The sequence below is a fragment of the Camelus ferus genome, chromosome 6 (genome assembly GCF_009834535.1).
Source record: "Camelus ferus isolate YT-003-E chromosome 6, BCGSAC_Cfer_1.0, whole genome shotgun sequence".
Classification (NCBI taxonomy): Eukaryota; Metazoa; Chordata; class Mammalia; order Artiodactyla; family Camelidae; genus Camelus; species Camelus ferus.
Genome location: NC_045701.1, coordinates 881,686 through 904,090, shown reverse-complemented (window position 1 = coordinate 904,090; position 22,405 = coordinate 881,686). Strand labels below are relative to the sequence as shown.

The 22,405-nt window shown below is 45.5% G+C and overlaps 2 protein-coding genes and 1 long non-coding RNA gene across 4 annotated transcripts in view; 1 reads left to right on the top strand and 2 right to left on the bottom strand.

The window, feature by feature from the left end:
- LOC116664047 overlaps positions 1-11,122 on the bottom strand; it is a 45,133-nt gene extending 34,011 nt beyond the window's left edge. The window contains exons 1-2 of one of the 2 annotated variants that reach the window (XR_004320342.1): positions 10,825-11,122; positions 9,484-9,576 (exon numbers count right to left, since the gene is read on the bottom strand). This is a non-coding gene — a long non-coding RNA (uncharacterized LOC116664047). The remainder of the gene's footprint in view (positions 1-9,483; positions 9,577-10,824) is intronic. The other variant, XR_004320343.1, reaches the window with a different exon arrangement.
- LOC106728633 (putative POM121-like protein 1) overlaps positions 1-22,405 on the top strand; it is a 265,938-nt gene that overhangs the window by 148,872 nt on the left and 94,661 nt on the right. The gene's annotated exons all lie outside the window — the stretch shown is intronic.
- On the bottom strand, positions 18,778-22,398 carry LOC116664045 (nascent polypeptide-associated complex subunit alpha, muscle-specific form-like). Its single transcript, XM_032480881.1, has 2 exons — positions 20,756-22,398; positions 18,778-20,451 (listed from the first exon to the last, which is right to left on the bottom strand). Exons 1-2 carry the CDS (start codon positions 22,374-22,376, stop codon positions 20,348-20,350), a joined length of 1,725 nt encoding a protein of 574 aa, XP_032336772.1. The 5' UTR covers positions 22,377-22,398; the 3' UTR covers positions 18,778-20,347.

Genomic DNA, 22,405 nt, shown 5'->3' with positions numbered 1-22,405 from the left:
GACCACTGATAGGCCAGTGAGACATCCTCCTCCAACCGCCCCCCCCCCATAGTGTAGTTTACAGGCTACTGAAGGGACTTTGACAGGTAATTTTAATCACCAATAACTGTTACTTTCTCTGTGGGAGATCAGGTCCACAGTCATGGTGAACATGGCAGGGGCCCTGCCCGAACTCCAGCCTGGGGCAGAGGAGGACCTGTCCAGAAACATCCTCTTACCTCTCACCAAAAGGCACTGGACCTAGAAAAGCATAAACTTGACTCCCTTTTAGATCTGTTCCTTTTCCTTTAACCCTGTGCCTTGTGTTTTGGGCTTAGTCTTGCTAGCTCTGCACCTTTTGTAAAATACTGTTGCCTTTAGCCTGAAATACACAGGAGAGCCTATTCTTGGGGCTCTGACCTGTAAGGATATTAACACTTTTACACTCCTATAAAGATAACACATTGCAGAATAGAAAGTAAGTTTGTTTTGTTGGAGGTTTTACAGGAGCACCATGAGGGGACCCACGTGGACAGCTGCAGGAACAAAGGATTCCAAGAAGGAAGAAATCCTGCACCAAGAAGTCTGCAACAACCAACCACACCCCCTCCCCTTTTTTGTATAAAAGGAGCCTGAAGTCTGACATGGGGAAGTTGGTTCTCCAGGACACTAGTCTGCCATTATCTTGGTCTGCTGGCTTTCCAAATAAAGTCTCTATTCCTTGCCCCAATACCTTGTCTCCCAATTTATTGACCTGTCGTGCGGTGAACAGAACTCAGTAACAGAAACAGGAATTGCATAAAGTAACATCTTAGAATTTCTTTTAAACCTCCTCCATACTGAAGTTCCAAAATGCCACCTTTGCCTAAGGGAGCGAAAGGGAGTGAACGCTGGGGCTCTGAATTCAGCACGCCTGCCACAAATCCAGCTCTTGCCTCAGTTTCTTAAACTCTAAAATGACAAACCCATTTCCTGAGGCTGTGGAGTACTGGATGGAACACGCAGGTAAACAGCGCTCAGTTCAGAGGTGGCGCTGAGCAGGAATAGCTGGCGCTGTCGCCCCAGCTGTCCCCCCATCAGACCGCTCATTCCGCACATTTAGTCTCGGAATCCAAGTGATGGGGACACCGAAACCGGTCTGGGCAAAGGCTGGCTCACACAGCGCCTTGGGTTGCGTTGTTCAGCTGTTTTCAGGCTCGACAGCAATGACAGGGCAACGGCCCCAGGTCCAGTTCCTGACCCCTCCACCCACCTGGAATCCCGCTCGGCTCCAGCCTCCTGCTCTGGGCCCCGGGAACAGCGGTGCTCCCCCCCTTTTCGGATGCTCACAGGATGGACTTAGGGCCTCACAAACTGTCGCCATTTTACCATGAGGATCCCCAGCCCTCACCTCCCATCTCATTCACATCCGCGTCTTCAGTGATTCTGTCAAAAAAGTCACATGGAATGAAAACACACCGTCCTGTGTTTTCTGTACTTTAAAACGGGAACGGACAGGCGGGTGGCTCTGAGGTCGCTTTGCTGGTCCCAGGGAACTGTCAGCTCAGGAGGAAGGGCATCTGCCAACCTGCCTCCTTGGCGCTTGTGCTGCGTGGCCCAGGGTCACGAGGGCTGGCCTGACCCCAAGAGGGGCGTCTCTTCACGCATCCCTGGGTTCCTTCATGCCCCCCGGTGGGGCCCAGTTCTCTGCCCCGAGGACTGGTCTGAACAACGCGCACAACGTTGTCTGAGGATTAGCGGCTCTCCCTCGGAGGGGCGGCTGGGTTTCGGAAGATTCCCAAAAAGGAGGTACTTACAGCCTGTTTCATCTCTGCGGAAGAGTGATTCTCATTTTACCAGAATACTGCCAACGAACTTTTTTTCTTTTTTTAATTAATTAATTAATTAATATTATTTATTCAATAGCAAAAATGGGTTTATTTGGGACCAGCAGAGAATTACAGTTTGGGGTCTGCTGTCATGGTGAGCGACACGATTTCAAAATGTAGAATAGCCAACGAACTTTAAAATGCTGTGTTTTTTTTGTTTGTTTTCTTTTGTGACACATGTACACATTCTTTTTAAACGTAAGAAAATCATTTCTATTGTCTTTTGAAAAAGCGCAGCAAATCCTGACACACATTTTAGTTAATATTTAACTATGTAGGGAGACAAACAATAATGACGTGATTGAACAGTGAAAAAGTCCGTCTGCCTGCCAGGAGTTTTGGACCCCAAATCAGAGCACATGTAGGGCGGCCCCTAACCAGAAGAGGGAGTTAAGGTCAAATGAGGAAAAGGGTGAATGGCCAGCCAGCCATGAGTCCATCAGAAAGAAATCAGCATTTCCTGTTAAAACGGCACCCACAAAATGACACCCCACGACGCCAGTCTATGTGCAAAGCTCCGCGCTAAGTGCTAGCAGAAAGGTAACACTTTGCGACCAGTTTTTTTGACAGCCAGAAGGAAAAAAAAAAAGACAGGAGAACCAGGTCTGTTTTTCACTGAACACAACACAAACCTGAAATGTCCCTTTAAGGCACAGAAAATGAGTCTTATTTTGACCACGATTACAACTTTTGACTCAGAGCCTCTCTGTGGCTTGGAGACTGTTGTTTCCTTCAGAGGTAAGTTATAAATTAACCAGCCCTACGTTCCTTCAAGACCAGTAAGTCTCCTGCTCTGAGCTGATACGGAATGTTTTTCCCCTGGAATGATGTGTGTCCAGTTAATCATCCTCCCTCCGTCGTCTTTTAACTTCACCTGAACGTGTGGATACACCTGCCGCACCTCCAGCCACGTCAGTGTGACGTGGTTTCAGTGGAAGGACGCGACAGCACTCCAAGCCCTGGAGGGAGACAGAGGGGGCTGCCTGTCCACCGGCCAGCGCAGGTGCCGCCCCCTCTGGGAAGCGCAGGGCGCCCCCAGCACCCAGCTGCTGCCCCTGGGCCCAGGGTGGTGTCGGGACCCCGTCCGTCTCAGCAAGATGCTCTGCTGGAGAGAAACCAAGGGGAAGGCACACGTCTAGACAGACAGCCGGGAAGACGCGCCGATGCTACCACAGGACGTCTGCTTTCAGATGCTCTCCAGTGACTTAATCAGCACTTGTTAGGAAATGCATTCCCTCAGCAACAGACTACAAATCCAAGTTAGGGGAGTCAAGTCACTCGGCACCCTCAATATTTCTCCCCGTTAACATAATTCTTTCCTACTCAGTTAAAATGCAGGTGGCACTGGAACGCGACATGGACAGAACAAAACGGTCCTGAAACCTTTCAGGGGCCATGAAAACAGGGACCAGCACTTTATCTGCAAATCATCCAGCATGAAATGAAGGGCGCGGGTTTATCAGCCAAGTGTACACACCACCTCAGAGCTGAAGGTGAATCTTAGAATTCACAAGCTCCTTTCAAAGGATGCCCATCGGCTGAGCCAACATCATAAATCGGCAGAGTGAGCAGCAAAGGGGCCCCCGAGCACAAGGACGTGTGTGGTGAGGACGCCGGACCCCTGAGGCCAAGGCCACATTTGCCTCTTTTCAAGGTATTTCGAATTGAGACTGAGTCTAATTTCCCAAAGTTAAAAAAAAATTAAGTTTCAGTGATTTTAAACATTCCAAGTCTGCTTCCAAGAGCAAGGGAGCCGTGGTGCTGAGCCGGGGGGAGGCACGAACAGGTCACGCACGTGCCAAGCTTGACTTCGGGGCGGTGATGCCCAGCTGCTGTGCTCGGGGCCGGCGAGGAACAGGCACGGTCCAGGCTCAGTGGGGCATCGCCAGCTGCTGGACGTGGCCCGGGACGCGGCCAGGGCAGGTAGGCTGCTTTGATCAAACGCAAAGGCAAGAGCGCAGATCCGCCCCGGGAGCCGCCCTGGTCCTCTCTCCCCTCCGCCCTGGATTCTCCAGTTCACTACTTCCCTCACCCGTCCTGTCTGTCCCCCACGCAGGGCTGTATAAACTCACACACCCCGAGCTCCTCCAGGGGTAGGAAGGCAGGACATTTCTGCCAGAAGGGGGCGAAAGGGGCTGCGCCCACCGCCCGTCCTGACTGGAACCAGGCGTAAAGGGCTGAGGGCAGGGGAGCAGGGAGGAGGCTTCACTCTTCATCCAGGACTCCGCCGCTGGGACGGCCACCCTGGCTGCGCCGTCTCCTTCCTGGGCCCGGCCGCCTGCTCGCGGGGGGCGTGGGGGTGAACAGCATCCAGGCCTTCAGGTGGCCCCGGTCTCTTTCTGGATTAATTCTGCACCGTCCACACTGTAGTCTAGGACTGACCACGTAAAGAGGTCACCCGAGAGAATCTAAAATCCAACAGGCGATGATTTATTCACTACAAAAAGAACGGGGTAAGAGAAAAATGTCCAAGTTTTCTTTTCACTGATTTCATTTGTATTTGGTCATTTTCACTCAGAATTCTGCCTGTCGGCTCCTCTTTCAGGATGAGACGTGCGTGTGCGGCTGCGTATGTGCATGATCCCTTAGGAACTTTATTTGGTATAACTTCACATTTTTGGTATATAGAAATAATTTTATTTTCATACGGTAGCACTGGAGACATACAATCATTATTATTTCCTAGAGTGTGCAATATATATAAATTATTCACATTAAAAAATTTAAGAACAGAAAGCCTCATATGCAGGAGGTATTTAGAAATGTGTACCTAATTCTGAGTCGATGTTTTGACAGTGTTCGTCACCAGCTTTATAAATCTGAATGGACGCGATGATGCACAGTGGGACAAAGTACACGCAGGGGTCACTCCAGACACCTAGCTCAGTATACGAGTAACTCGCTCTTCACTTTGGCCATTGGGATTCCAGGTACCGAGGCACATCTGGGTCTGAGAGATGCTTCCAGAAGTACCTTTATGACACTGGCATTTTAACCATTTCTGTTTCTCCTATTCTCCTTTATAGCGAGGGGTCCTCTTCTCTTTAAAAGCAAGAAGGCCTTCAAGTCTGTCTTTTGTTGGAATAGTCTAAGACAAACAAAACAATGCGCCATCTATGTCGAAAAGTAAAAACAACTGCAGAAGATTAACAAGGCTACCGCGCTTCTAAGGGAACCTAATTAAAAGGCAACCTAAATGGTGACGTCTAGCAGTCAGCTGCACAATGCCAGTTATGGGAGCGTATTTATCATCCTAACTCCAAACGCTTATTGTCCCATTTCACGTATACTTTAATAAAATTAAGATTTTACTTTTTAGACAATTTTAGGTCCATAAAAAAAACTGAGCAGGAAGTTCAGAGTTCCCGTGTACTCCCTCCGGGCCCCTCACTGCTCCCCGTTATTAACATCCTGCATTAATGTGGCACATTTCTTACTATTAATGAACCAATATTGATGCAGTATTAGTAAGTAAAGTCCATAATTTACATCAGGGTCTACTGTGCGTATATCCCATGGATTTTGACAAACGCAGAATGTCGTGCGCCCACCACTGCAGTACCACAGAGAACAGAATAGTTTCACTGCCCTAAACGTCCCTGATGCTCCACCACGTCACCCCTGACTCCCCGCCCCTGTCGTCTTCTCCAGAATGACAAACAGTTGGAATCACATAGTATGCAGCCTCTTAGGACTGAAATCCTTCACTAAGCAGCATGCAGTTAAGGTTCCTTCACGTCCTTTCGTGGCAGGATAGCTCTTTCCTCTTACTGATAAGTAACGCCCCACTGTACGGATATACCACAGTTCGCCCATTCACCTAGTTGTTTCCAAGTCTGGCAATTATGAATAAAAGCGCTGTAAACACCGGTGTGCAGGCTTTTGTGTGGATGTAACTTTTCAACTAATTTGGGTAAATACGTAACAACAACATCACTAGATCATGTGGTGAGACAACGGCTTTGTGAAGAAATGGCCAAATTGTGGCGTCTCGTTTTCTCTTTGTCGTTCTTAACGACATATGATGTAGAGCATCTTTTCCTATAGTTATTTGCCATCTGTGCATCTATTTTGATGAGGTATCTGTTCAGACCTTACCCCCACTTTTTAACAGGTTATTTTCTCATTGTTGAGCTTTAAAAGTTCTCTGTGTGTCTTAGATACGTCCTTCATCAGGTCTGCTTTACTAAGATTTTTCTCCCAGTCCGTGGCTTGTCTTTTTATTCTCTTCACAGTGTCTTTGCAGAACGGAAGTTGTTAATTTTAATAAAGTCAAACAACAAGATTTTTCTTTCATGAATTATACTTCTGGTGTTTTTTATAAAAAGCCATTGCCAAGCTCAAGGTCTCCCAGAATTTCTGTCATCTTCAAGAAGTTTTATAGTTTTTCATTTCACATTTAGGTCTATGACCCATTTTGAGTTAATTAAAACACATTAAAAATTTGTTTATATATATATATATTACTGAAGTATAATCAGTTTATAATGTTATGTCAATTTCTGGTGTACAGCACAACACAACACTTCAGTCATATAGGAAAATACATATATTTGTTTTCATATTCTTTTTCACCATAAATTACTACAAGACATTAAATATGGCTCCCTGGGCTAAATAGTGATTTTGAGTTAATTTTTGTGAAGATTCATTCTTTTTTTTTTTTTTTTTTTTTTTTTGGTAATTGTCCAGCTGCTGCAAATGAAGACAGTCTTCATTTTCAAGACTATCCTTCCTCCACTGAATTGCCTCTGCTTCTTTGTCAAAGACCAGTTGACTATTTTTGTATGAATCTACTTCTGGGCTCCCTATTCTGTTCCACTAATTAGTTTGTTTTTTCTTTTGCCAGTACCACACTTCCTTGATTACGGCAGCTTTACAGTAAGTCTTGGAGCCAGGTAGTGTCACTTCCCCAATTTTTTAGTTTTTCAATATTGCGCTGGCTAATCTGGGTCTTTGGACTTTCTGTATACACTTTAGGATTGGTTTGCAAATATTAACAAAGCAACTTGCTGGAATTTTTATTGGGATTGCGTTGAATCTATGACCAAGTTGGGAAGAAGTGACATCTTAATATTGAATCTTATTATCCATGAATATGGGCTTTCTATTTATGTAAATTATTTCTTTGTAAAGTTATTTCTTTATTAAATTATTTGTTTTTTTTTAATCAGAGTTTCGCAGATTTCCCCCTATAGATCTTGTACATATTTTGTTAAGATTTATATCTAAGCATTTTTTGTGTGACCTAATATAAACTATGTTGTGTTTTTTATTTCAAATCCCAAATTCTTCACTGCTGGTATACAGGGAAGCAACTGACTTTCGTATATTAACCTTGCATCGTGCAATCTTGCTCTGCCTGCTTGTTAGTCATGGTGGGTTTTTTCTTGATTCTTTGGGATGTTCTACATGGACAAGTACATCACTTACAAACAGTTTACATCTTCCGTCCCAATCCATATATCTTTTATTCCTTTTTCTTCTCTTTTCACATTAGCTAGGACTCCTAGCAGATGTTGAAAAGGAGTGATGAGAGGGAACATCCTTACAATGTTTCTATTCATTAAGTAGGTTTTCTGTAGAAGTTCTTACAAAGTTGGGGAAATTCCCACCTAGTCATAGTTTGCTGAGAGTTTTTATCATGAATAAGTATTGAATTCTGTCAAATGCTTTTTCTGCTTGTTGATACAATCATATGATTTTTCCTGTTTAGCTTGCTGATGTGATGAATTAAATAAATTTTTGAGTGTTGAACCAGACTTGCATATCGGGAAAAAAAATCTCACTTGGTTGTGGCATATAATTCTTTTTATACATTGCTGGATTTAGCTTGCTAATATGTACATGTATTTATACTTTTTTGGGGGGTTTGCTAATATTTTATTGAGGATTTCTGTATCTACATTCAGGAGAGGTAATGTTCTATAGTTTTCCTTTCTTGTAATGTCTTTAGTTTTGTTATCAGGATAATACTGTCCTCATGGAATAAGTTAGGAAGTACTCCTTCTGCTTCCAATGTCTGGAAAAGACTACAGAGAACTGGTATAATTTCTTCCTTAAATGTCTGGTAGAATTCACCAATGAAACCACCTGGGCCTGGTGCTTCCTATTTTGGAAGTCTGTTAGTCATTGCTGCAATTTCTTTGACAAACATAGGACTATTCAGATGAGCTATTTCTCCTTTGGTGAATTTTGGTATACTGTGTCTTTCAAGGAATTGATCCATTTCCTCTAGGCTATGAAATTTGTGAGCATATAGTTGTTCACAGCATTCCTTTATTATCCTTTCAATGTCCATGGGATCAGCAGTAATGATCTTTCCTGTATTTCTGATATAATTTTTATCTGCTGCCTTTTTTCCTTGATTAGCCTGACTGGAAACTGTCAATTTTATAGATCTTTATGAAGAACCAATTTTTGGTTTTGTTTTTTATCTATTGTCTATTTTCAATTTCATTGCCTTCTGCTCTGAAGTACTACTGATAGTCTTCTGCTGACTTTGAACTTAATTTGCTCGTCTTTTCCCCACTTTCATTAAGGTAGGAAGTGAGTACTGACTTCAGATCTTTCTTTTCTGACACACGCATTCAATGCTATAAATTTCTCTCGAAGCACTGTTTTTGATGCATTCTCACAAATTTTGATAAGTTGTATTTTCATTTTGATTTAATTCAAAATGTATTTTAATTCCCCCTGAGGCTCCCTCTTTGACACACATGTTATTTAGAAGTGTGTCGTTTAACCTTATTAAAAAGGTTACTTCTCATCATCAGTAGGTGGGATTTTCCATCTATCTTGCTGTTACTGACTTCTAGTTTAATTCCACTGTGGTCTGACAGAACACTTTGCATGATTTCTGTTCCCTTACACTTGATAAGGTGTGGCCAGATATGCTTTTAAAATTTTTCTTCAAACTCTGAGGTTGTCCATGTGTAAGAGGCTGGTAATTTAGTTCATCCATGGCATGTGCTCATCAATGACAGGTGGTAATTTACATATACAGACCAGGCGCAGAGCACACTCTGGCTACTGCTCCTAATTTATGATGCTGCCATGCCTAAGTGGGAGCTGACACCGTTTCCAATTCTCAGGAAAGGTAGAACAAAATTCTTCTGCTACTTTAGATGCCCTTAAACAAAGTTATATCCTCCATTTAAAAAAAGGATGGAAGAAAGGAAGGGAGGAAGGAAGATTTGTTCCTCTACAGAAAGCCTTATTCATTTGTGTACAAAAAAGAAAACTGTGTACATAGTTGAATGAGTGAACTTTCAGGGTAGGAGGAGAGGCTCAGAACGTCGGGAAAAGCCAATGTGTCTCCAACACCAATACTTCCCAGCAGGCACGTGCTCACTGCCGCCTTCTTCTCACCTCTCCACGCTGGCGTGAGGGTTCAAGGCCACACCCACAAAATACAACATGAGTCAGAGAGACAGCTACAGCATGAATGGTACTAACTTAATTATTCTAAGAGTTTTCTGAACTACAGAGGCAGGAGTCATCAGCATGGGCAACAGAATCAGTGTAAGAGCTGTTAAGTCAAATAGCAGAAACAAGTAGTTTTAACTCATCTGTATGGTTCCAGGATAGGCACGAGTGCCACCTCGCTCAGCGATCCATAATGCAGCTGACTTACACGGAGGGAAGGGCTGTCCTCACTGAACGTGACTGTGTGATATACCTGAGCGTAGCACGCTTCTTCGATGGCTAATCCTGTGACCAGATCGACCTGAGGATAAAAAGGTACTGTCGTTTCAGCAAGAAGCACTTTTAAGAATATGGTATCCTCAATATACACATAAATTCAAGCTGAATAACCTTATTCTAAAAGAACAGACTCTTTCAGTGTAATCAGAAGTATGACCAGCATGAGAAACTCTGGAGCCAGGCCGCCTGGGTTCAAATTCTGACCCCACCACACGGGAGCTGCGAAGCCCTCCTACACAGCTGCAGCCTCAGGGCGGCTAATTACAGTAGGTACCAGCTGGGGTTACTGCAAGGGTCGAATGAGTTCTTCCAGGTCAAGTCTTCATAAAGTACAATTTATATATATATGGTCTGCACATAGTGAGGGTCATAGCGGGTCTTTGCTATTAATATTGTTACTGCTATGTAAGAATTAAAAAAAAACAATCAAATACTTTGTAAATGAAAAATATATATTTATTGCTAATGAATTCAACCTCCTTTAACGCTGTGGAGGCCATGAAGATACCGTGGCCTCTGGGTCTGCAAGGAAGAAGTATCTTCCTTCAAAATGCTCAGAATATTCAGAACTTCTTATGATAATAAAAAGCCCAGTGTAAGGGGGAGGGTGGAGCTCGGTGGCAGAGTGCCTGCTTAGCGTGCACAGGGTTCAATCCCTGGTGCCTCCATTGAGCAAATAAACCTAACTACTGCCCCCTTCCCCCAAATAAATAAAAGTAATTAGAAAAAAACAAAAGCCCAGTATAATTGGGTACCCGCATCACCCCCTTGCCCTGCCTCCTCCTCCCCCGGCCTGGGGCCTCTGCCCCTTCGGAGCCATCTCTCTGGGGTAACCCGGGGCCCCTACAGGGCTTCTGTGTGTCCTGCTGCAGAAAGCACGCGGAGAACTTAAAGATGGTCTCCATCTTTAGGAGGAGCTTTGAGTTAGGAAGCTCTCCTTGGGACAGTACTTAATGATACTGGTGCTGAGAATACACAGAATGCCCCTTTCCTTTGGTTTTCTATGAACTACTAGCCAGTAAACCGCTCCATGAACTCAATGGCAAAATCAGCGGGAGTCAGCGAGACAACTGAATTCCGGGACTATGATCCTGAAGCAAAACAGCTATACGCGGAACGAAATCAGTGATGCAGCGAGAAGGAGCCTCAGACGCTCTCAGTAGCAGCTGCAGCAAACAGCTCTACCTCAGACTATTAACAAAATAACGGTTCACATCAGTTAAATCTCCACCACCTATTCCAACAAAAACCCCAAGCCTGAGGCACTCACCTCCATCCCTTGATTAATTGCTAACTTTGCCACTCTCATTGCAACAGGGCCCTAAAATGCAAACAGGTTTTAATTATTATTTACGCAAATCATGTTGTACATCTCAGTAAAATTCAGGAATTCCCTTGGCTGGATCCATGGCATAGAAGCAACAGTGGTTGTAAGACAGTGGATGGAAGTTTTATTTTCGGAGATTTGCAAGGTCTTAAGGAAACAGCAGTGGTCACATTCTGTTGCAGCAGCAGGTGACCCGGAGTCCACAGCACGCTGTGACACAGAAAACTGCACGCAGGTGGTGTGTGTCCAGCAGAGGGCTTTTCCCTGTTCAGCAAATCTCCTTACAAGTTAGTTAAGCAGGTAAGAGGAGATAAAGAGCTTGGCACAGCACCACACCCATCAGTGTACGACAGAAGCCGGCGAAGGGGCTGACCTACTGACTAACGAGGGGCTCAGGCAGCATCCGTTTCGGGCACTGGATCTGTATCTTTCTTCCCTGGGCATCAGTAACCAACCACGATGACACCTTATTAAGATGTGTCCTCCCACAGCACACAAACGCTCAAGGTCCAAATAGGTCCTTCAGGACGTGTGAGGGTCACAGAGAGAAAAACTGGAAGTCCTCTGTGAGAAGGGACACATTACTTTTGTCTTAGAAAACCACCATCCTCCAGATGGAATCCGGTTATTTGATCACATTTTAAATTCCTAAAAGTTGTTTACAGGTGATGAATCAGAATTCAATGGCATATTTAAAAGCGTCTTTTGAATTAAAATGCAAGAGGCTGTAAGTAAGAAGCACAGCAAAGGACTCCAGGAAGTGAAAGGATAAACGCACAGCGGCAGGAAAAAATGCCTTTTGTCCCTGTTTGGGGGTTTTGGTTATCAATTTTAACCTAACCAAATCCTCTTCCTAAATCACGTGCTGAAAAACCTTTCTCAGAGGCGGCAATCTCCTGAGGCTTAGGCAAGGATCTTAATTAGAATTCTTCCAAACGTGATTTGTATGTTTGTATGTATGGTCTACACCGCCATTTGTTTGTTGGTTTGTTTTTAAGACCATCAATTCAGTTTTGTAAACAGAGTGCTCCTCTCAATGGGAATCATACCCATTCACTTTTATCACCAGCTGACCCAGACAGGGTGCTTGCCATGTGCACACACAGCCCCAAGCACCTTGTTAAAATGGAGATGAAGATTCGGGGGTCAGGGAGGGGCCTGGGGAGTCCGTACATCTAACATGCCCCCCCCAAACTGCTAGTGCACAGACCACACGTAGCAAGGTTTAGAAATTTGGAAAAGCAGAATGATGAAGATGCTATTAAATATAATGTTTATTTGGTTAACTTCCCTTTAAAAATATAAAACCAGTGCCTCTTCTACATGTACAAACCTTTTTTCTCAGAGAGGAAAATGGAAGTAACATATGATGCCAGAATCACCTAGAAACATTAATTTTACAGAAGCTTTCTAATTATTTGGAAGAGTAATCATTCAGAAACAAACCCTGTAAAAACAAAGATTATTCCACTTCAAATGCTGTTTTGTAATTTTTGCACAGAGTTTCGAAGTTACACATTTTCCGAAGTCATCTGACATTTCCCTTCACCTGGGGAAAAGCTAATTTTAGCAGTGAACGTCCTCAGAGGCACGGCCCTCAGAGGACAGGGGCGACGAGCGCAGCCTGGCTCACCATGTGGTGCGGCTAGATGTCAGGTTGGAGGTGGGGGGGCTCGCAGGCGGGGTGAGCTGTGGGCGGTGGCGTCATTAATGGCACTGCTGTCACAGGAGAAAGGGCCAGTTCCCAGGGGTGAGGTAAGGAATGTGAACCACAGAGATGCCAAGGGGCTAATGAGCCACTTGGGTGGGGATCCGGAATGCTCACATCCAAGGCCCAGGGGAGGCTGCGAGTCTTGGAACCGGAATTATGCCACAACGTGTCTTAAATACACCCCTTTATGTCAGCTGAGACGTGCACTGTTCGTACATTCTTAAGCCAAAGGAAGTCATTAAACCTTACAGAGTTGAACTGTTACTTCTACTGACATTTGCACCTTTAATGTCTCTTTAGGTAGATGTTTCCTTAATATTTTGAAGAAATAGTAATACCACAGTTACAGTGAGAGCTTTTTTGCCCCTTAAAATAGTGAAAGTCAAATTGCGCTCTACACTGGAAATTGACACACCATTGTAAACTGACTATAACTCAATAAAATTTTAAAAAATAGCAGACGTCTTTTTATTCGCTCTCTCTCCACCAAGTCAGAGTATAAGGCTCCGTACTACCTCCTAATGAGGCATACATTATTTAAGGGTCCCACCTTAGAAGAGCTTACAGCTCAAGCACAAGCTGAGAAGGGCTGACACCTCGCATCAGCGCCAGGCAGGGTGGTTTTATTTTTTTTTTTAACATTTTTTATTGATTCATAATCATTTTACAATGTTGTGTCAAATTCCAGTGTTCAGCACAATTTTTCAGTTATTCATGGACATATACACACTCATTGTCACATTTTTTTCTCTGTGAGTTATCATAACATTTTGTGTGTATTTCCCTGTGCTATACAGTGTAGTCTATTCTACAATTTTGAAATCCCAGTCTATCCCTTCCCACCCTCCACTCCCCTGGTAACCACAAGCCCAGGGACTAATCACAAGGTGCTGGATGAGCTCAGGCGGCAGGTCACAGAAATCCGAATTAACAGAGTGGCGGCAGAAACAAAAATAAATTGAGACAGCTAATAAAATGGTAAATTGTTCCAGCATCTCTACAGTTAACACAAGAAGTCAAAAAGTATTTATATTGGTGACCATTTATGCGCTGTCAACCCAACGGGTTTACACCGTGAAGATTACTTCCCCGATAGCAAAGCACTGCTCTTAACTAACAATTCTGAGTGGTGGAGTGAGGCAATCGATACATCTACTAGAATCAAACATCCCTCGTGAGCCATGTGACCCTAGACACGGTTCCCAGGTTCAGTGATCCACCTGAGGCTCGATGACAAAATACAAGACCGTGAGATTAACGCTCATCCCATCTGTGGACGCCACGAACAGACCCAGGATCCAGCACAGACTCGCAAGTCAACTACGTCGGATGCTGTCATACAAAAGTTGCAGTGAGATTTTAAGTTTCGGCTTAAAGAGTTTATATATCCCAGAAGTTCCCATTTGGGCCACAGGTTTGGGATTTTAGCCTTCTGACAGTCTTATAAATTCACTAAATGTGTACGCGAACATGTACACACTCCTCAGCATCAGAACAAACTAATTAAACGCTGGCACACTATTAACACTCAGAACAGTAAATACAGTCATAAGAAGTTTCATGGTTGAAAACTCTTCAGAGAGATGGTACAAAATCCTGAGTGTATCTTTCGTTGTGATTTTTAAAAATTAGTGATTTCAATTTAAACTGTCCCAAAAGAGTAGTTTTTCCACGGACATAAATTATAGTCACATCGTGTCTCTCATCGAGTTCTACAGTGGACTTGCTGTTAACTTGCTGCCCAAACGTGCAATGTGTGAGTGACGGCAGGCAGCGCTACAAAAGAATGTCCTTTTTAAAAGAAAAAGCTTTGCACAGCTGCTTGTAATAAAATAACCAAACCAAAATGTTATAACTCACAGAGAAAAAAATGTGACAATGAGTGTGTATATGTCCATGAATAACTGAAAAATTGTGCTGAACACTGGAATTTGACACAACATTGTAAAATGATTATAAATCAATAAAAAATGTTAAAAAAAATAAAATAAAATAAAATAAAATAAAATAAAATAACCAAACCGCGCAGCAAGGGCTGATCAGATAAAGATAAATATAGTAACACACACGTTAAGTCTGAAATAGATCTGAGAAACATCGTGACGAGGACATTTCCATGACTGTCCTGACAAGCAATTTTTAATGATTAAATGTGCCTATGCGTGTGTATGTACATGTTTTATATCTAAAAGCTATTTATAACGCTCTCTTACAGAATCATAGAGTTGTTTTTATTTTAAACTATCAAATGCTAACTTGGTACACAGTGAAGCTATGATCTTTGTTATTTAAAATCAGAAGTATCATGTGAATTAACTTAGAAAATGTCTTTTTTTTTAATTTCCAAAAAACAAGCTAATTGCTTGTGAATTGAGGCACTATAAATTATGCAGCTCGATTTTAAAAATACATGGAAGACAAGTTCTAAGTTCTGGCACTTTTATCTGCTCTTTTACAGGAATTAAGGATAATTAAATTTAAATAATGTCATATAAACGTTTTATTTCGCTTTCAATTTATTTTAAAAACAACAGGGGTTGATCATTTGTAATCTATGGAAGTATTTGAAATTGTTTTTGGTGAGTCTATTAAATCAGTTAGTGACGCTTAAAGTGTAAAACAAATCTACATCAACCCAGATTGCAGCCATTAAGCTTATGGGTTTATTTCGTGACGTAAAATAGCACTTCATAAAATCTGTTCTAAAATAACATTTGCTAATAAAAATAGGACCAAGATTCTTCTGAAATTCTATATGTCTTATAACCAGACGACAAGTGGGACTTCCACTGCTGTCCCTCCCCACTTCCCTGATCATGTACATGGGAGTCTATTTCTGGAATTTCTATTCTGTATGCCTGTGCTCACACCAGGATGATGCTGTCTTGATTTCTTTATAGTAAATCTGGAAATCAGGAAGCGTAATTCAACCAACTTTGTTCTTTCCATCTCCATATAAATTTAAGAATCACCTTGCCATTTTACAACAACAACAACAAAAAAAAAAGCTGCGAGGATTTTAGCTAAGCTTGCACTAAATCTATAGGTCAATTTGGGGAGAAAAGACATAACAATTCTGCATCTTCTACTACATAAACATGTTATGCACCTCGCCATTGATTTGTCTTCTTTCATTTCCCTCCACCACGTTTGATAGTTTTGAGTGTATGGATCTTATACAGAGTTTGTCAAATTTATTCCTAAATATTTCATGTTTGTTGACGCTACTGTAAATGGGAGTGATTTTTAAATTTTATTCTGTAGTTGCTCATCACTAATACATAGAAGGACAACTGATGGTTTATATGTTGACCTCCTAGTCAGAGACTGCTCGATCCGACCACTAGTTCTAATGATGTTTTTGGTAAACGTCTTAAGACTCTGTCTGAACGTGCTCATGGGGCACTTGTGAATAGAGTTCTTTCCAGCCCGTATGCCTTTCGTTTCTCCTTGCCTTTCTACACGGGCTAGAACCTACAGTACAATGTTGAATAGCAGCAATGAAAGTGCACATTTTTGCCTTGTTTGCATTATTTGTGGGAAGGGTTCAGGTTTTCATCACTGAGGATGTCAGCGGTAGGAATTTTATACAAGCCTTTGGCCAGACTGAGGAAGCACCCTGCTATTCTAATTTACTAAGAGTTTCTTTCCTTTTCTAAATTATGAATCAACACTGAATTCTGTCAAATGCTTTTTTCTGCCAATATTGAGATGATCATGGAATTTTTCTTTTATTCTGTTAATATGATGAACTGTATTGTTTTATACATCAGGTAAGTCCCATTTAGTGACATCTTTTTTAATTAAAAAAAAAAAATTAGTGAATGTTTACTGGCCAGTGACTGAGGGCTGAATCCACGGTGTGCAGAACAGCTCTCATCACTTAATTCTGCACAGCGTCAAGCCACTCAGCCAGGGTGGGCGAGTGACGGGGCTGCGGCCCATACAAGGAAGTGGCAGAGCTGGGAGGGCAGGAGGTCATCAAACTCCCGCCGCGTTACATCAGTCGTTCAAATCAGAGTCAGAACCCTACCCCGTCATCTCTCCCCCAGCCTTTTGGCATTTCAGACACAAAGCCAAAGACAGAAGAAGAAATGCATCTGCCTCAGGCCCCCTTCCCAGCATTCCCAGTAACATTCCCGAACAGAACATCCACCAGGGAGCTCGTGTACCAGACAGTTCACCTCCCACACCCAACTTATCTTTTTATATATTTTTGAGTTTAATGCACTAAAGTTTTAAGAATTTTTACATACGTTTCCATGAGACATACTGGTCTGTAGATTCCCTGTTTTAGTGTCTTTGTTTGACTTGGCAGGAAAATAATGGAAGCCTCATCAAACAACTTGAGACCTGTCCTCTCCTCTGTTTTCTCAAAGAACTCAGGCAGGATTGGTAATGTTTCTTCCACAAATGGTTGGTAGATTCACCAGCGCAACCATCATGCCCAGAGTTTTCTTTCTGGAAAAATTTTTAATTACGGATTCAATTATATATATATATATATATTTTTTTAAATATATATATATATATATAAAATCTTTGTTTTTTAATTCCATAGAAAACTTTACATTTAATATAATTACCCATTCTGGTTAAGTTTAAATTTACCGTTTTGATATTTCTTTTCTATCTTTCTCATCTAACTTTTACTACTCATTTATATATATATAAAGTGAAAGTATTTTAGATTTTCTATTTCTTCTAGTGTTAGTTTTGGTGAATTTCCTGACATAAAGTTATTTTAAGATTCTCTCATAACCCTTTAATATCTGTAGGATATGCAGTGATGACCTATCTCGATACTGGCAATTTGTGTCTTCTTTTTTTTTCCCTCTGTTTCTTGATTATCAGGTTAGCTAGCAGTCTTAATTTTTTTTTCCTCACATTCTCAAACTATGGGCTTTGGGTTTTATTAATGTTTCTCTATTGTTGATACCAAGTCTTTTCCACTAACTTCCTCTTCTTTGTTAAAAGTGGAGGTTCAGTCACTGATGGCAGATCTTTTTATTTTCTCATAAAAGCTTTTAAAACTCTGATTGCTCTGTTGCTTTAGCACCGTCTCACAAAAGTTAATGTTGTTTTCATTTTCCTTAAGTTCAAAATATTTTCTGATTTCTCTTTTGACCCATAGGTGTACCCAGTATTCTTTGAATTTCCAAGTATCTAGAGGGTTTGCATGTAAGTTTCAGTTAATGGTTTCTAATTTAACTCTGTCAGGGTCGGAGAATATGGCCTGTATTATCTCAATCCTTTAAAATTCATTAAAATTTATTTTATGGTCCATCTTCCTATTTTGATGGCTATTCCACGTAAACTTTAAAGACAACTTGAATTCTGTGGTCATTGGGTGGAGTACTCCGAAAAGATCACTCAGGCCAAGCTGTTCCAAATACATTTCAAGGTTTCTGTATCTTCACTTACTTTCTTTCCATTTGCTCCATCAACTACGAAATCTCCAGGAGAAACAGTGGATTTACGCATTTCTCCTTTTCGTTCTGAGAATTTCTGCCTCAAGCATCTGAAGTTCTGTTCTCACAGCGGCAGGCGCACTTGAAGTCACACCCTCCTGATGGATCACTCTTTTCCCTTCTGTCATTTCACGATGTCCCTCACAGGGACATCGTTCCTCGCTCTGAAACCTAGTTTTCCAGTATTCACAGAGCCAGTCCAGCTTTCCTATTTATTGTGAGCGTGTACGTCTTCTTCCATCCTTTCAGTTTTAACGTATCTGTACCCTTGTAAAGTAGGGCTCATAAACAGTATGTAATTGAGTCTTACTTTGTAAATCAATCTCTGTTTTTTAATTCCATAAAAAATTTTACATTTAATATAATGACCCATTCTGGTTAGGTTTATATTTACCATTTTGATGTTTTTCTGTCTTTCTCATCTATTTTATTACTCGTTCTTTTTTTGGGATTGAGCATTTTTAGCATTTCATTCTACCTTCACTACGAGTTTGTTGTTAACATTTAATTTTTTTAACTGGTTAGTAGCCTTTCTTAAGTAGAGTTTTGTGAGAGAAGAAAGCTAAGAGAAAGTGAAATTAATGAGTATTTTAAAATGTCTCGATGACAGTACTTTGCTCTTAGACGCATAGGATAGAAATTAACTTATTACGTAGAGTAAATGCCTTAAAGCATTAGGGCTTAGTTTTTACCAAATTCAGAAAAGTTCTGGTCTTTTTCTAATGCAAACAAGAACAAAACTTTATTATAAGCTATGAAAAAACACAAGGGTTTTGGGAGGAAAATGGGGAGAGGAGGAGTCAGTTGTAGGCAGCAGGGGTGTGCCCCTTGCTCTGGGGCCGGAGAGGACAGGACAAGGGCCTTTGTCTACTGTCCTGAGGACTCTGACCACTTGGGATCAGTGGGATCAGGTAACAGTCTCAAGTCAACCACCTCTGGGGACAAGATCGCAGGCAGGGAGCTCCGGGATTCCAGAAGTTAGGGCCAGGCTTGTGTTTCACCCCCAAATGGGGCCTGCCTGCACGAAGTCCAGCCTGGGAGGTAGGGGACACTGACTGTGTCTCCCGAAGTCACCAATTCAGGCCATGATCCGCCTCTTAGATTCCAAGGGAGGGGATCCCAACCTGGAGGAAGATGACTTGGACGGCCCAGCAGCCTTGTGTGCAGCCACGCCCTGGACAGGTGATGGGCGGGCCCTCACAGTGTGGCTGCTCATTCCTGTGCCCGCTGTGCAGGCGGGCTGCTGCCACAGGCCAGGACAGACATGCCAGCCTTGCTGGGAGAGGTGCCGGGCCCTCGGCTGGAAGCAGAGGGGCTCTGCCTGGGGGCGCCCCCGGGGGTGGGACTTAAGGTGGGGGCAGCAGTGCCTCCAAACCCAGGCTGCTGCTTGGTTCTGGGTCCCGTGGCCAGCATGGGGGTGCTCTGGTGAACGGGGCCCCAGGTGTTCAGGCCCCTGCGTCCCCCACGGCAGCGTGTGGTGCTCGGGCTCCGCGTCACCTCTTCTGTGATGCGAAGAGCTGCAAAGAGGCGGCACAGCTCAAAGTCACCCACTTGGCTCCTGCCACCCTTACATGCAGCTGAGACCCCGAACCTGCAGGGGACTGGGCTCGAGCTGGCAGATCTTGGGCAGTGCCGCCAAGTGTTGGGCCCAGCCCTGGTCACAACGCTGGGCATGTAGGCGGCAGCTGCACAGCCACGGGGGAACAGAGTAGAGGTGGCAGAAGACATCGGCTGGGTGCTGGCATGAGTGCCCATGGTGGGATTTCTGGATGACAAACTGTCAGAAGATGCTTTTGGTGGGGGCTTGAAGGCTACTGGACCTGGAGCGGACAGTGGGTCCGAGGTTGGGGCTGGAGCTGCCTGCTTTCGATACTGCGAAGAGCTGTCACAGGCGGCGGCTCCACACTGCTGCCCATGAGGGACCGCAAGGATGGGCTGCGTAGAGGTCCCAGGGTTAGCAGGAAGTGTCACAGTTAGGTTAGGCCCACAGAAGCTCAGTGCAGACAGGCTGGTGGTGAGGATGATTAAGGCCACACCGTCATGGGGGGCCGTCTGCGGGGCCTGCAGAGGGGGCACGATGCTCCCACTGGTGGTCTGGGGAGCCCCCGAGAGCAGAGGCTGAGAGGGTACAGTGCTATTCATCGGGGTGACCCCAGTCCCCTGAGCAGGGGTGAAGACGGCCAGGCCACCACTGGGGGCCGTCTGCGGGGCCTGCAGAAGAGGCAAGATGCTCCCACCGGTGGTTTGGGGAGCCCCCGAGAGCAGAGGCTGAGAGGGTACAGTGCTATTCATCGGGGTGACCCCAGTCCCCTGAGCAGGGGTGTAAGACGGCCAGGCCACCACTGGGGGCCGTCTGCGGGGCCTGCAGAAGAGGCAAGATGCTCCCACCTGGTGGTTTGGGGAGCCCCCGAGAGCAGAGGCTGAGAGGGTACAGTGCTATTCATCGGGGTGACCCCAGTCCCCTGAGCAGGGGGTGAAGACGGCCAGGCCACCACTGGGGGCCGTCTGCGGGGCCTGCAGAAGAGGGCAAGGATGCTCCCACTGGTGGTTTGGGGAGCCCCCGAGAGCAGAGGCTGAGAGGGTACAGTGCTATTCATCGGGGTGACCCCAGTCCCCTGAGCAGGGGTGAAGACGGCCAGGCCACCACTGGGGGCCGTCTGCGGGGCCTGCTGAGTGGGCAGGATGCTCCCACTGGTGGTTTGGGGAGCCCCCGAGAGCAGAGGCTGAGAGGGTACAGTGCTATTCATCGGGGTGACCCCAGTCCCCTGAGCAGGGGTGAAGACGGCCAGGCCACCACTGGGGGCCGTCTGCGGGGCCTGCTGAGTGGGCAGGATGCTCCCACTGGTGGTCTGGGGAGCCCCCGAGAGCAGAGGCTGAGAAGGTACAGTGCTATTCATGGGGGTGACCCCAGTCCCCTGAGCAGGGGTGACGAAGGCCAGGCCACCAATGGCGGCCATCTGCGGGGCCTGCAGAGGGGCCAAGATGCTCCCACTGGTGGTTTGGGGAGCCCCCGAGAGCAGAGGCTGAGAGGGTACAGTGCTATACATTGGGGTGACCCCAGTCCCCTGAGCGGGGTTCACGAAGGCCAGGGCACCACTGGGGGCCGTCTGCGGAGCCTTCAGAGGGGGCAAGATGCTCCCACTGGTGGTTTGGGGAGCCCCCGAGAGCAGAGCCTGAGAGGGTGGAGTCGTGTCCATAGGGGTGACCCCAGAGTCCGAAAAAGGGGTGAAGACGGCCAGGCCACCACTGGGGGCCATCTGTGGGGCCTTCAGAGAGGGCAAGATACTCCCACTGGTGGTCTGGGGAGCCCCCGAGAGGAGAGGCTGGGAGGATACAATGCTATTCATGGGGGTGACCCCAGTCCCCTGAGCAGAGGTGAAGACGGCCAGGCCACCACTGGGGGCCATCTGCGGGGCCTGCAGAGGGGCCAAGATGCTCCCACTGGTGGTCTGGGAAGCCCCCGAGAGCAGAGGCTGAGAGGGTACAGTGCTATATATTGGGGTGACCCCAGTCCCCTGAGCGGAGTTCACGAAGGCCAGGGCACCACTGGGGGCCGTCTGCGGAGCCTTCAGAGGGGGCAAGATGCTCCCACTGGTGGTCTGGGAAGCCCCCGAGAGCAGAGCCTGAGAGGGTGGAGTGGTCTCCATGGGGGTGACCCCAGAGTCCGAAGAAGGGGTGAAGACGGCCAGGGCACCACTAGGCGCCGTCTGCGGGGCCTGCAGAGGGGGCAGGATGCTCCCACTGGTGGTCTGGGAAGCCCCCGAGAGCAGAGCCTGACAGGGTGGAGTGGTCTCCATGGGGGTGACCCCAGAGTCCGAAGGAGGGGTGAAGATGGCCAGGCCACCACTAGGCGCTGTCTGTGGGGCCTGCTGAGTGGGCAGGATGCTCCCACTGGTGGTCTGGGAAGCCCCCGAGAGCAGAGCCTGACAGGGTGGAGTGGTCTCCATGGGGGTGACCCCAGAGTCCGAAGAAGGGGTGAAGATGGCCAGGCCACCACTAGGCGCCATCTGCGGGGCCTGCTGAGTGGGCAGGATGCTCCCACTGGTGGTCTGGGAAGCCCCCGAGAGCAGAGGCTGAGAGGGTACACTGCTATTCATGGGGGTGACCCCAGTCCCCTGAGCGGGGGTGACGAAGGCCTGGTCACTACTAGGGGCCATCTGCGGGGCCTGCAGAGGGGGCAAGATGCTCCCACTGGTGGTCTGGGGAGCCCCCGAGAGCAGAGGCTGAGAGGGTGGAGTGGTCTCCTTGGGGGTGACCTCAGCGTCCGGGGAGGGCGGGGGAGCCAAGCCGGCCTCCGTCTCACCCCGTAACATGCTATTGATTTGCCGGAACGCTGCTTTCT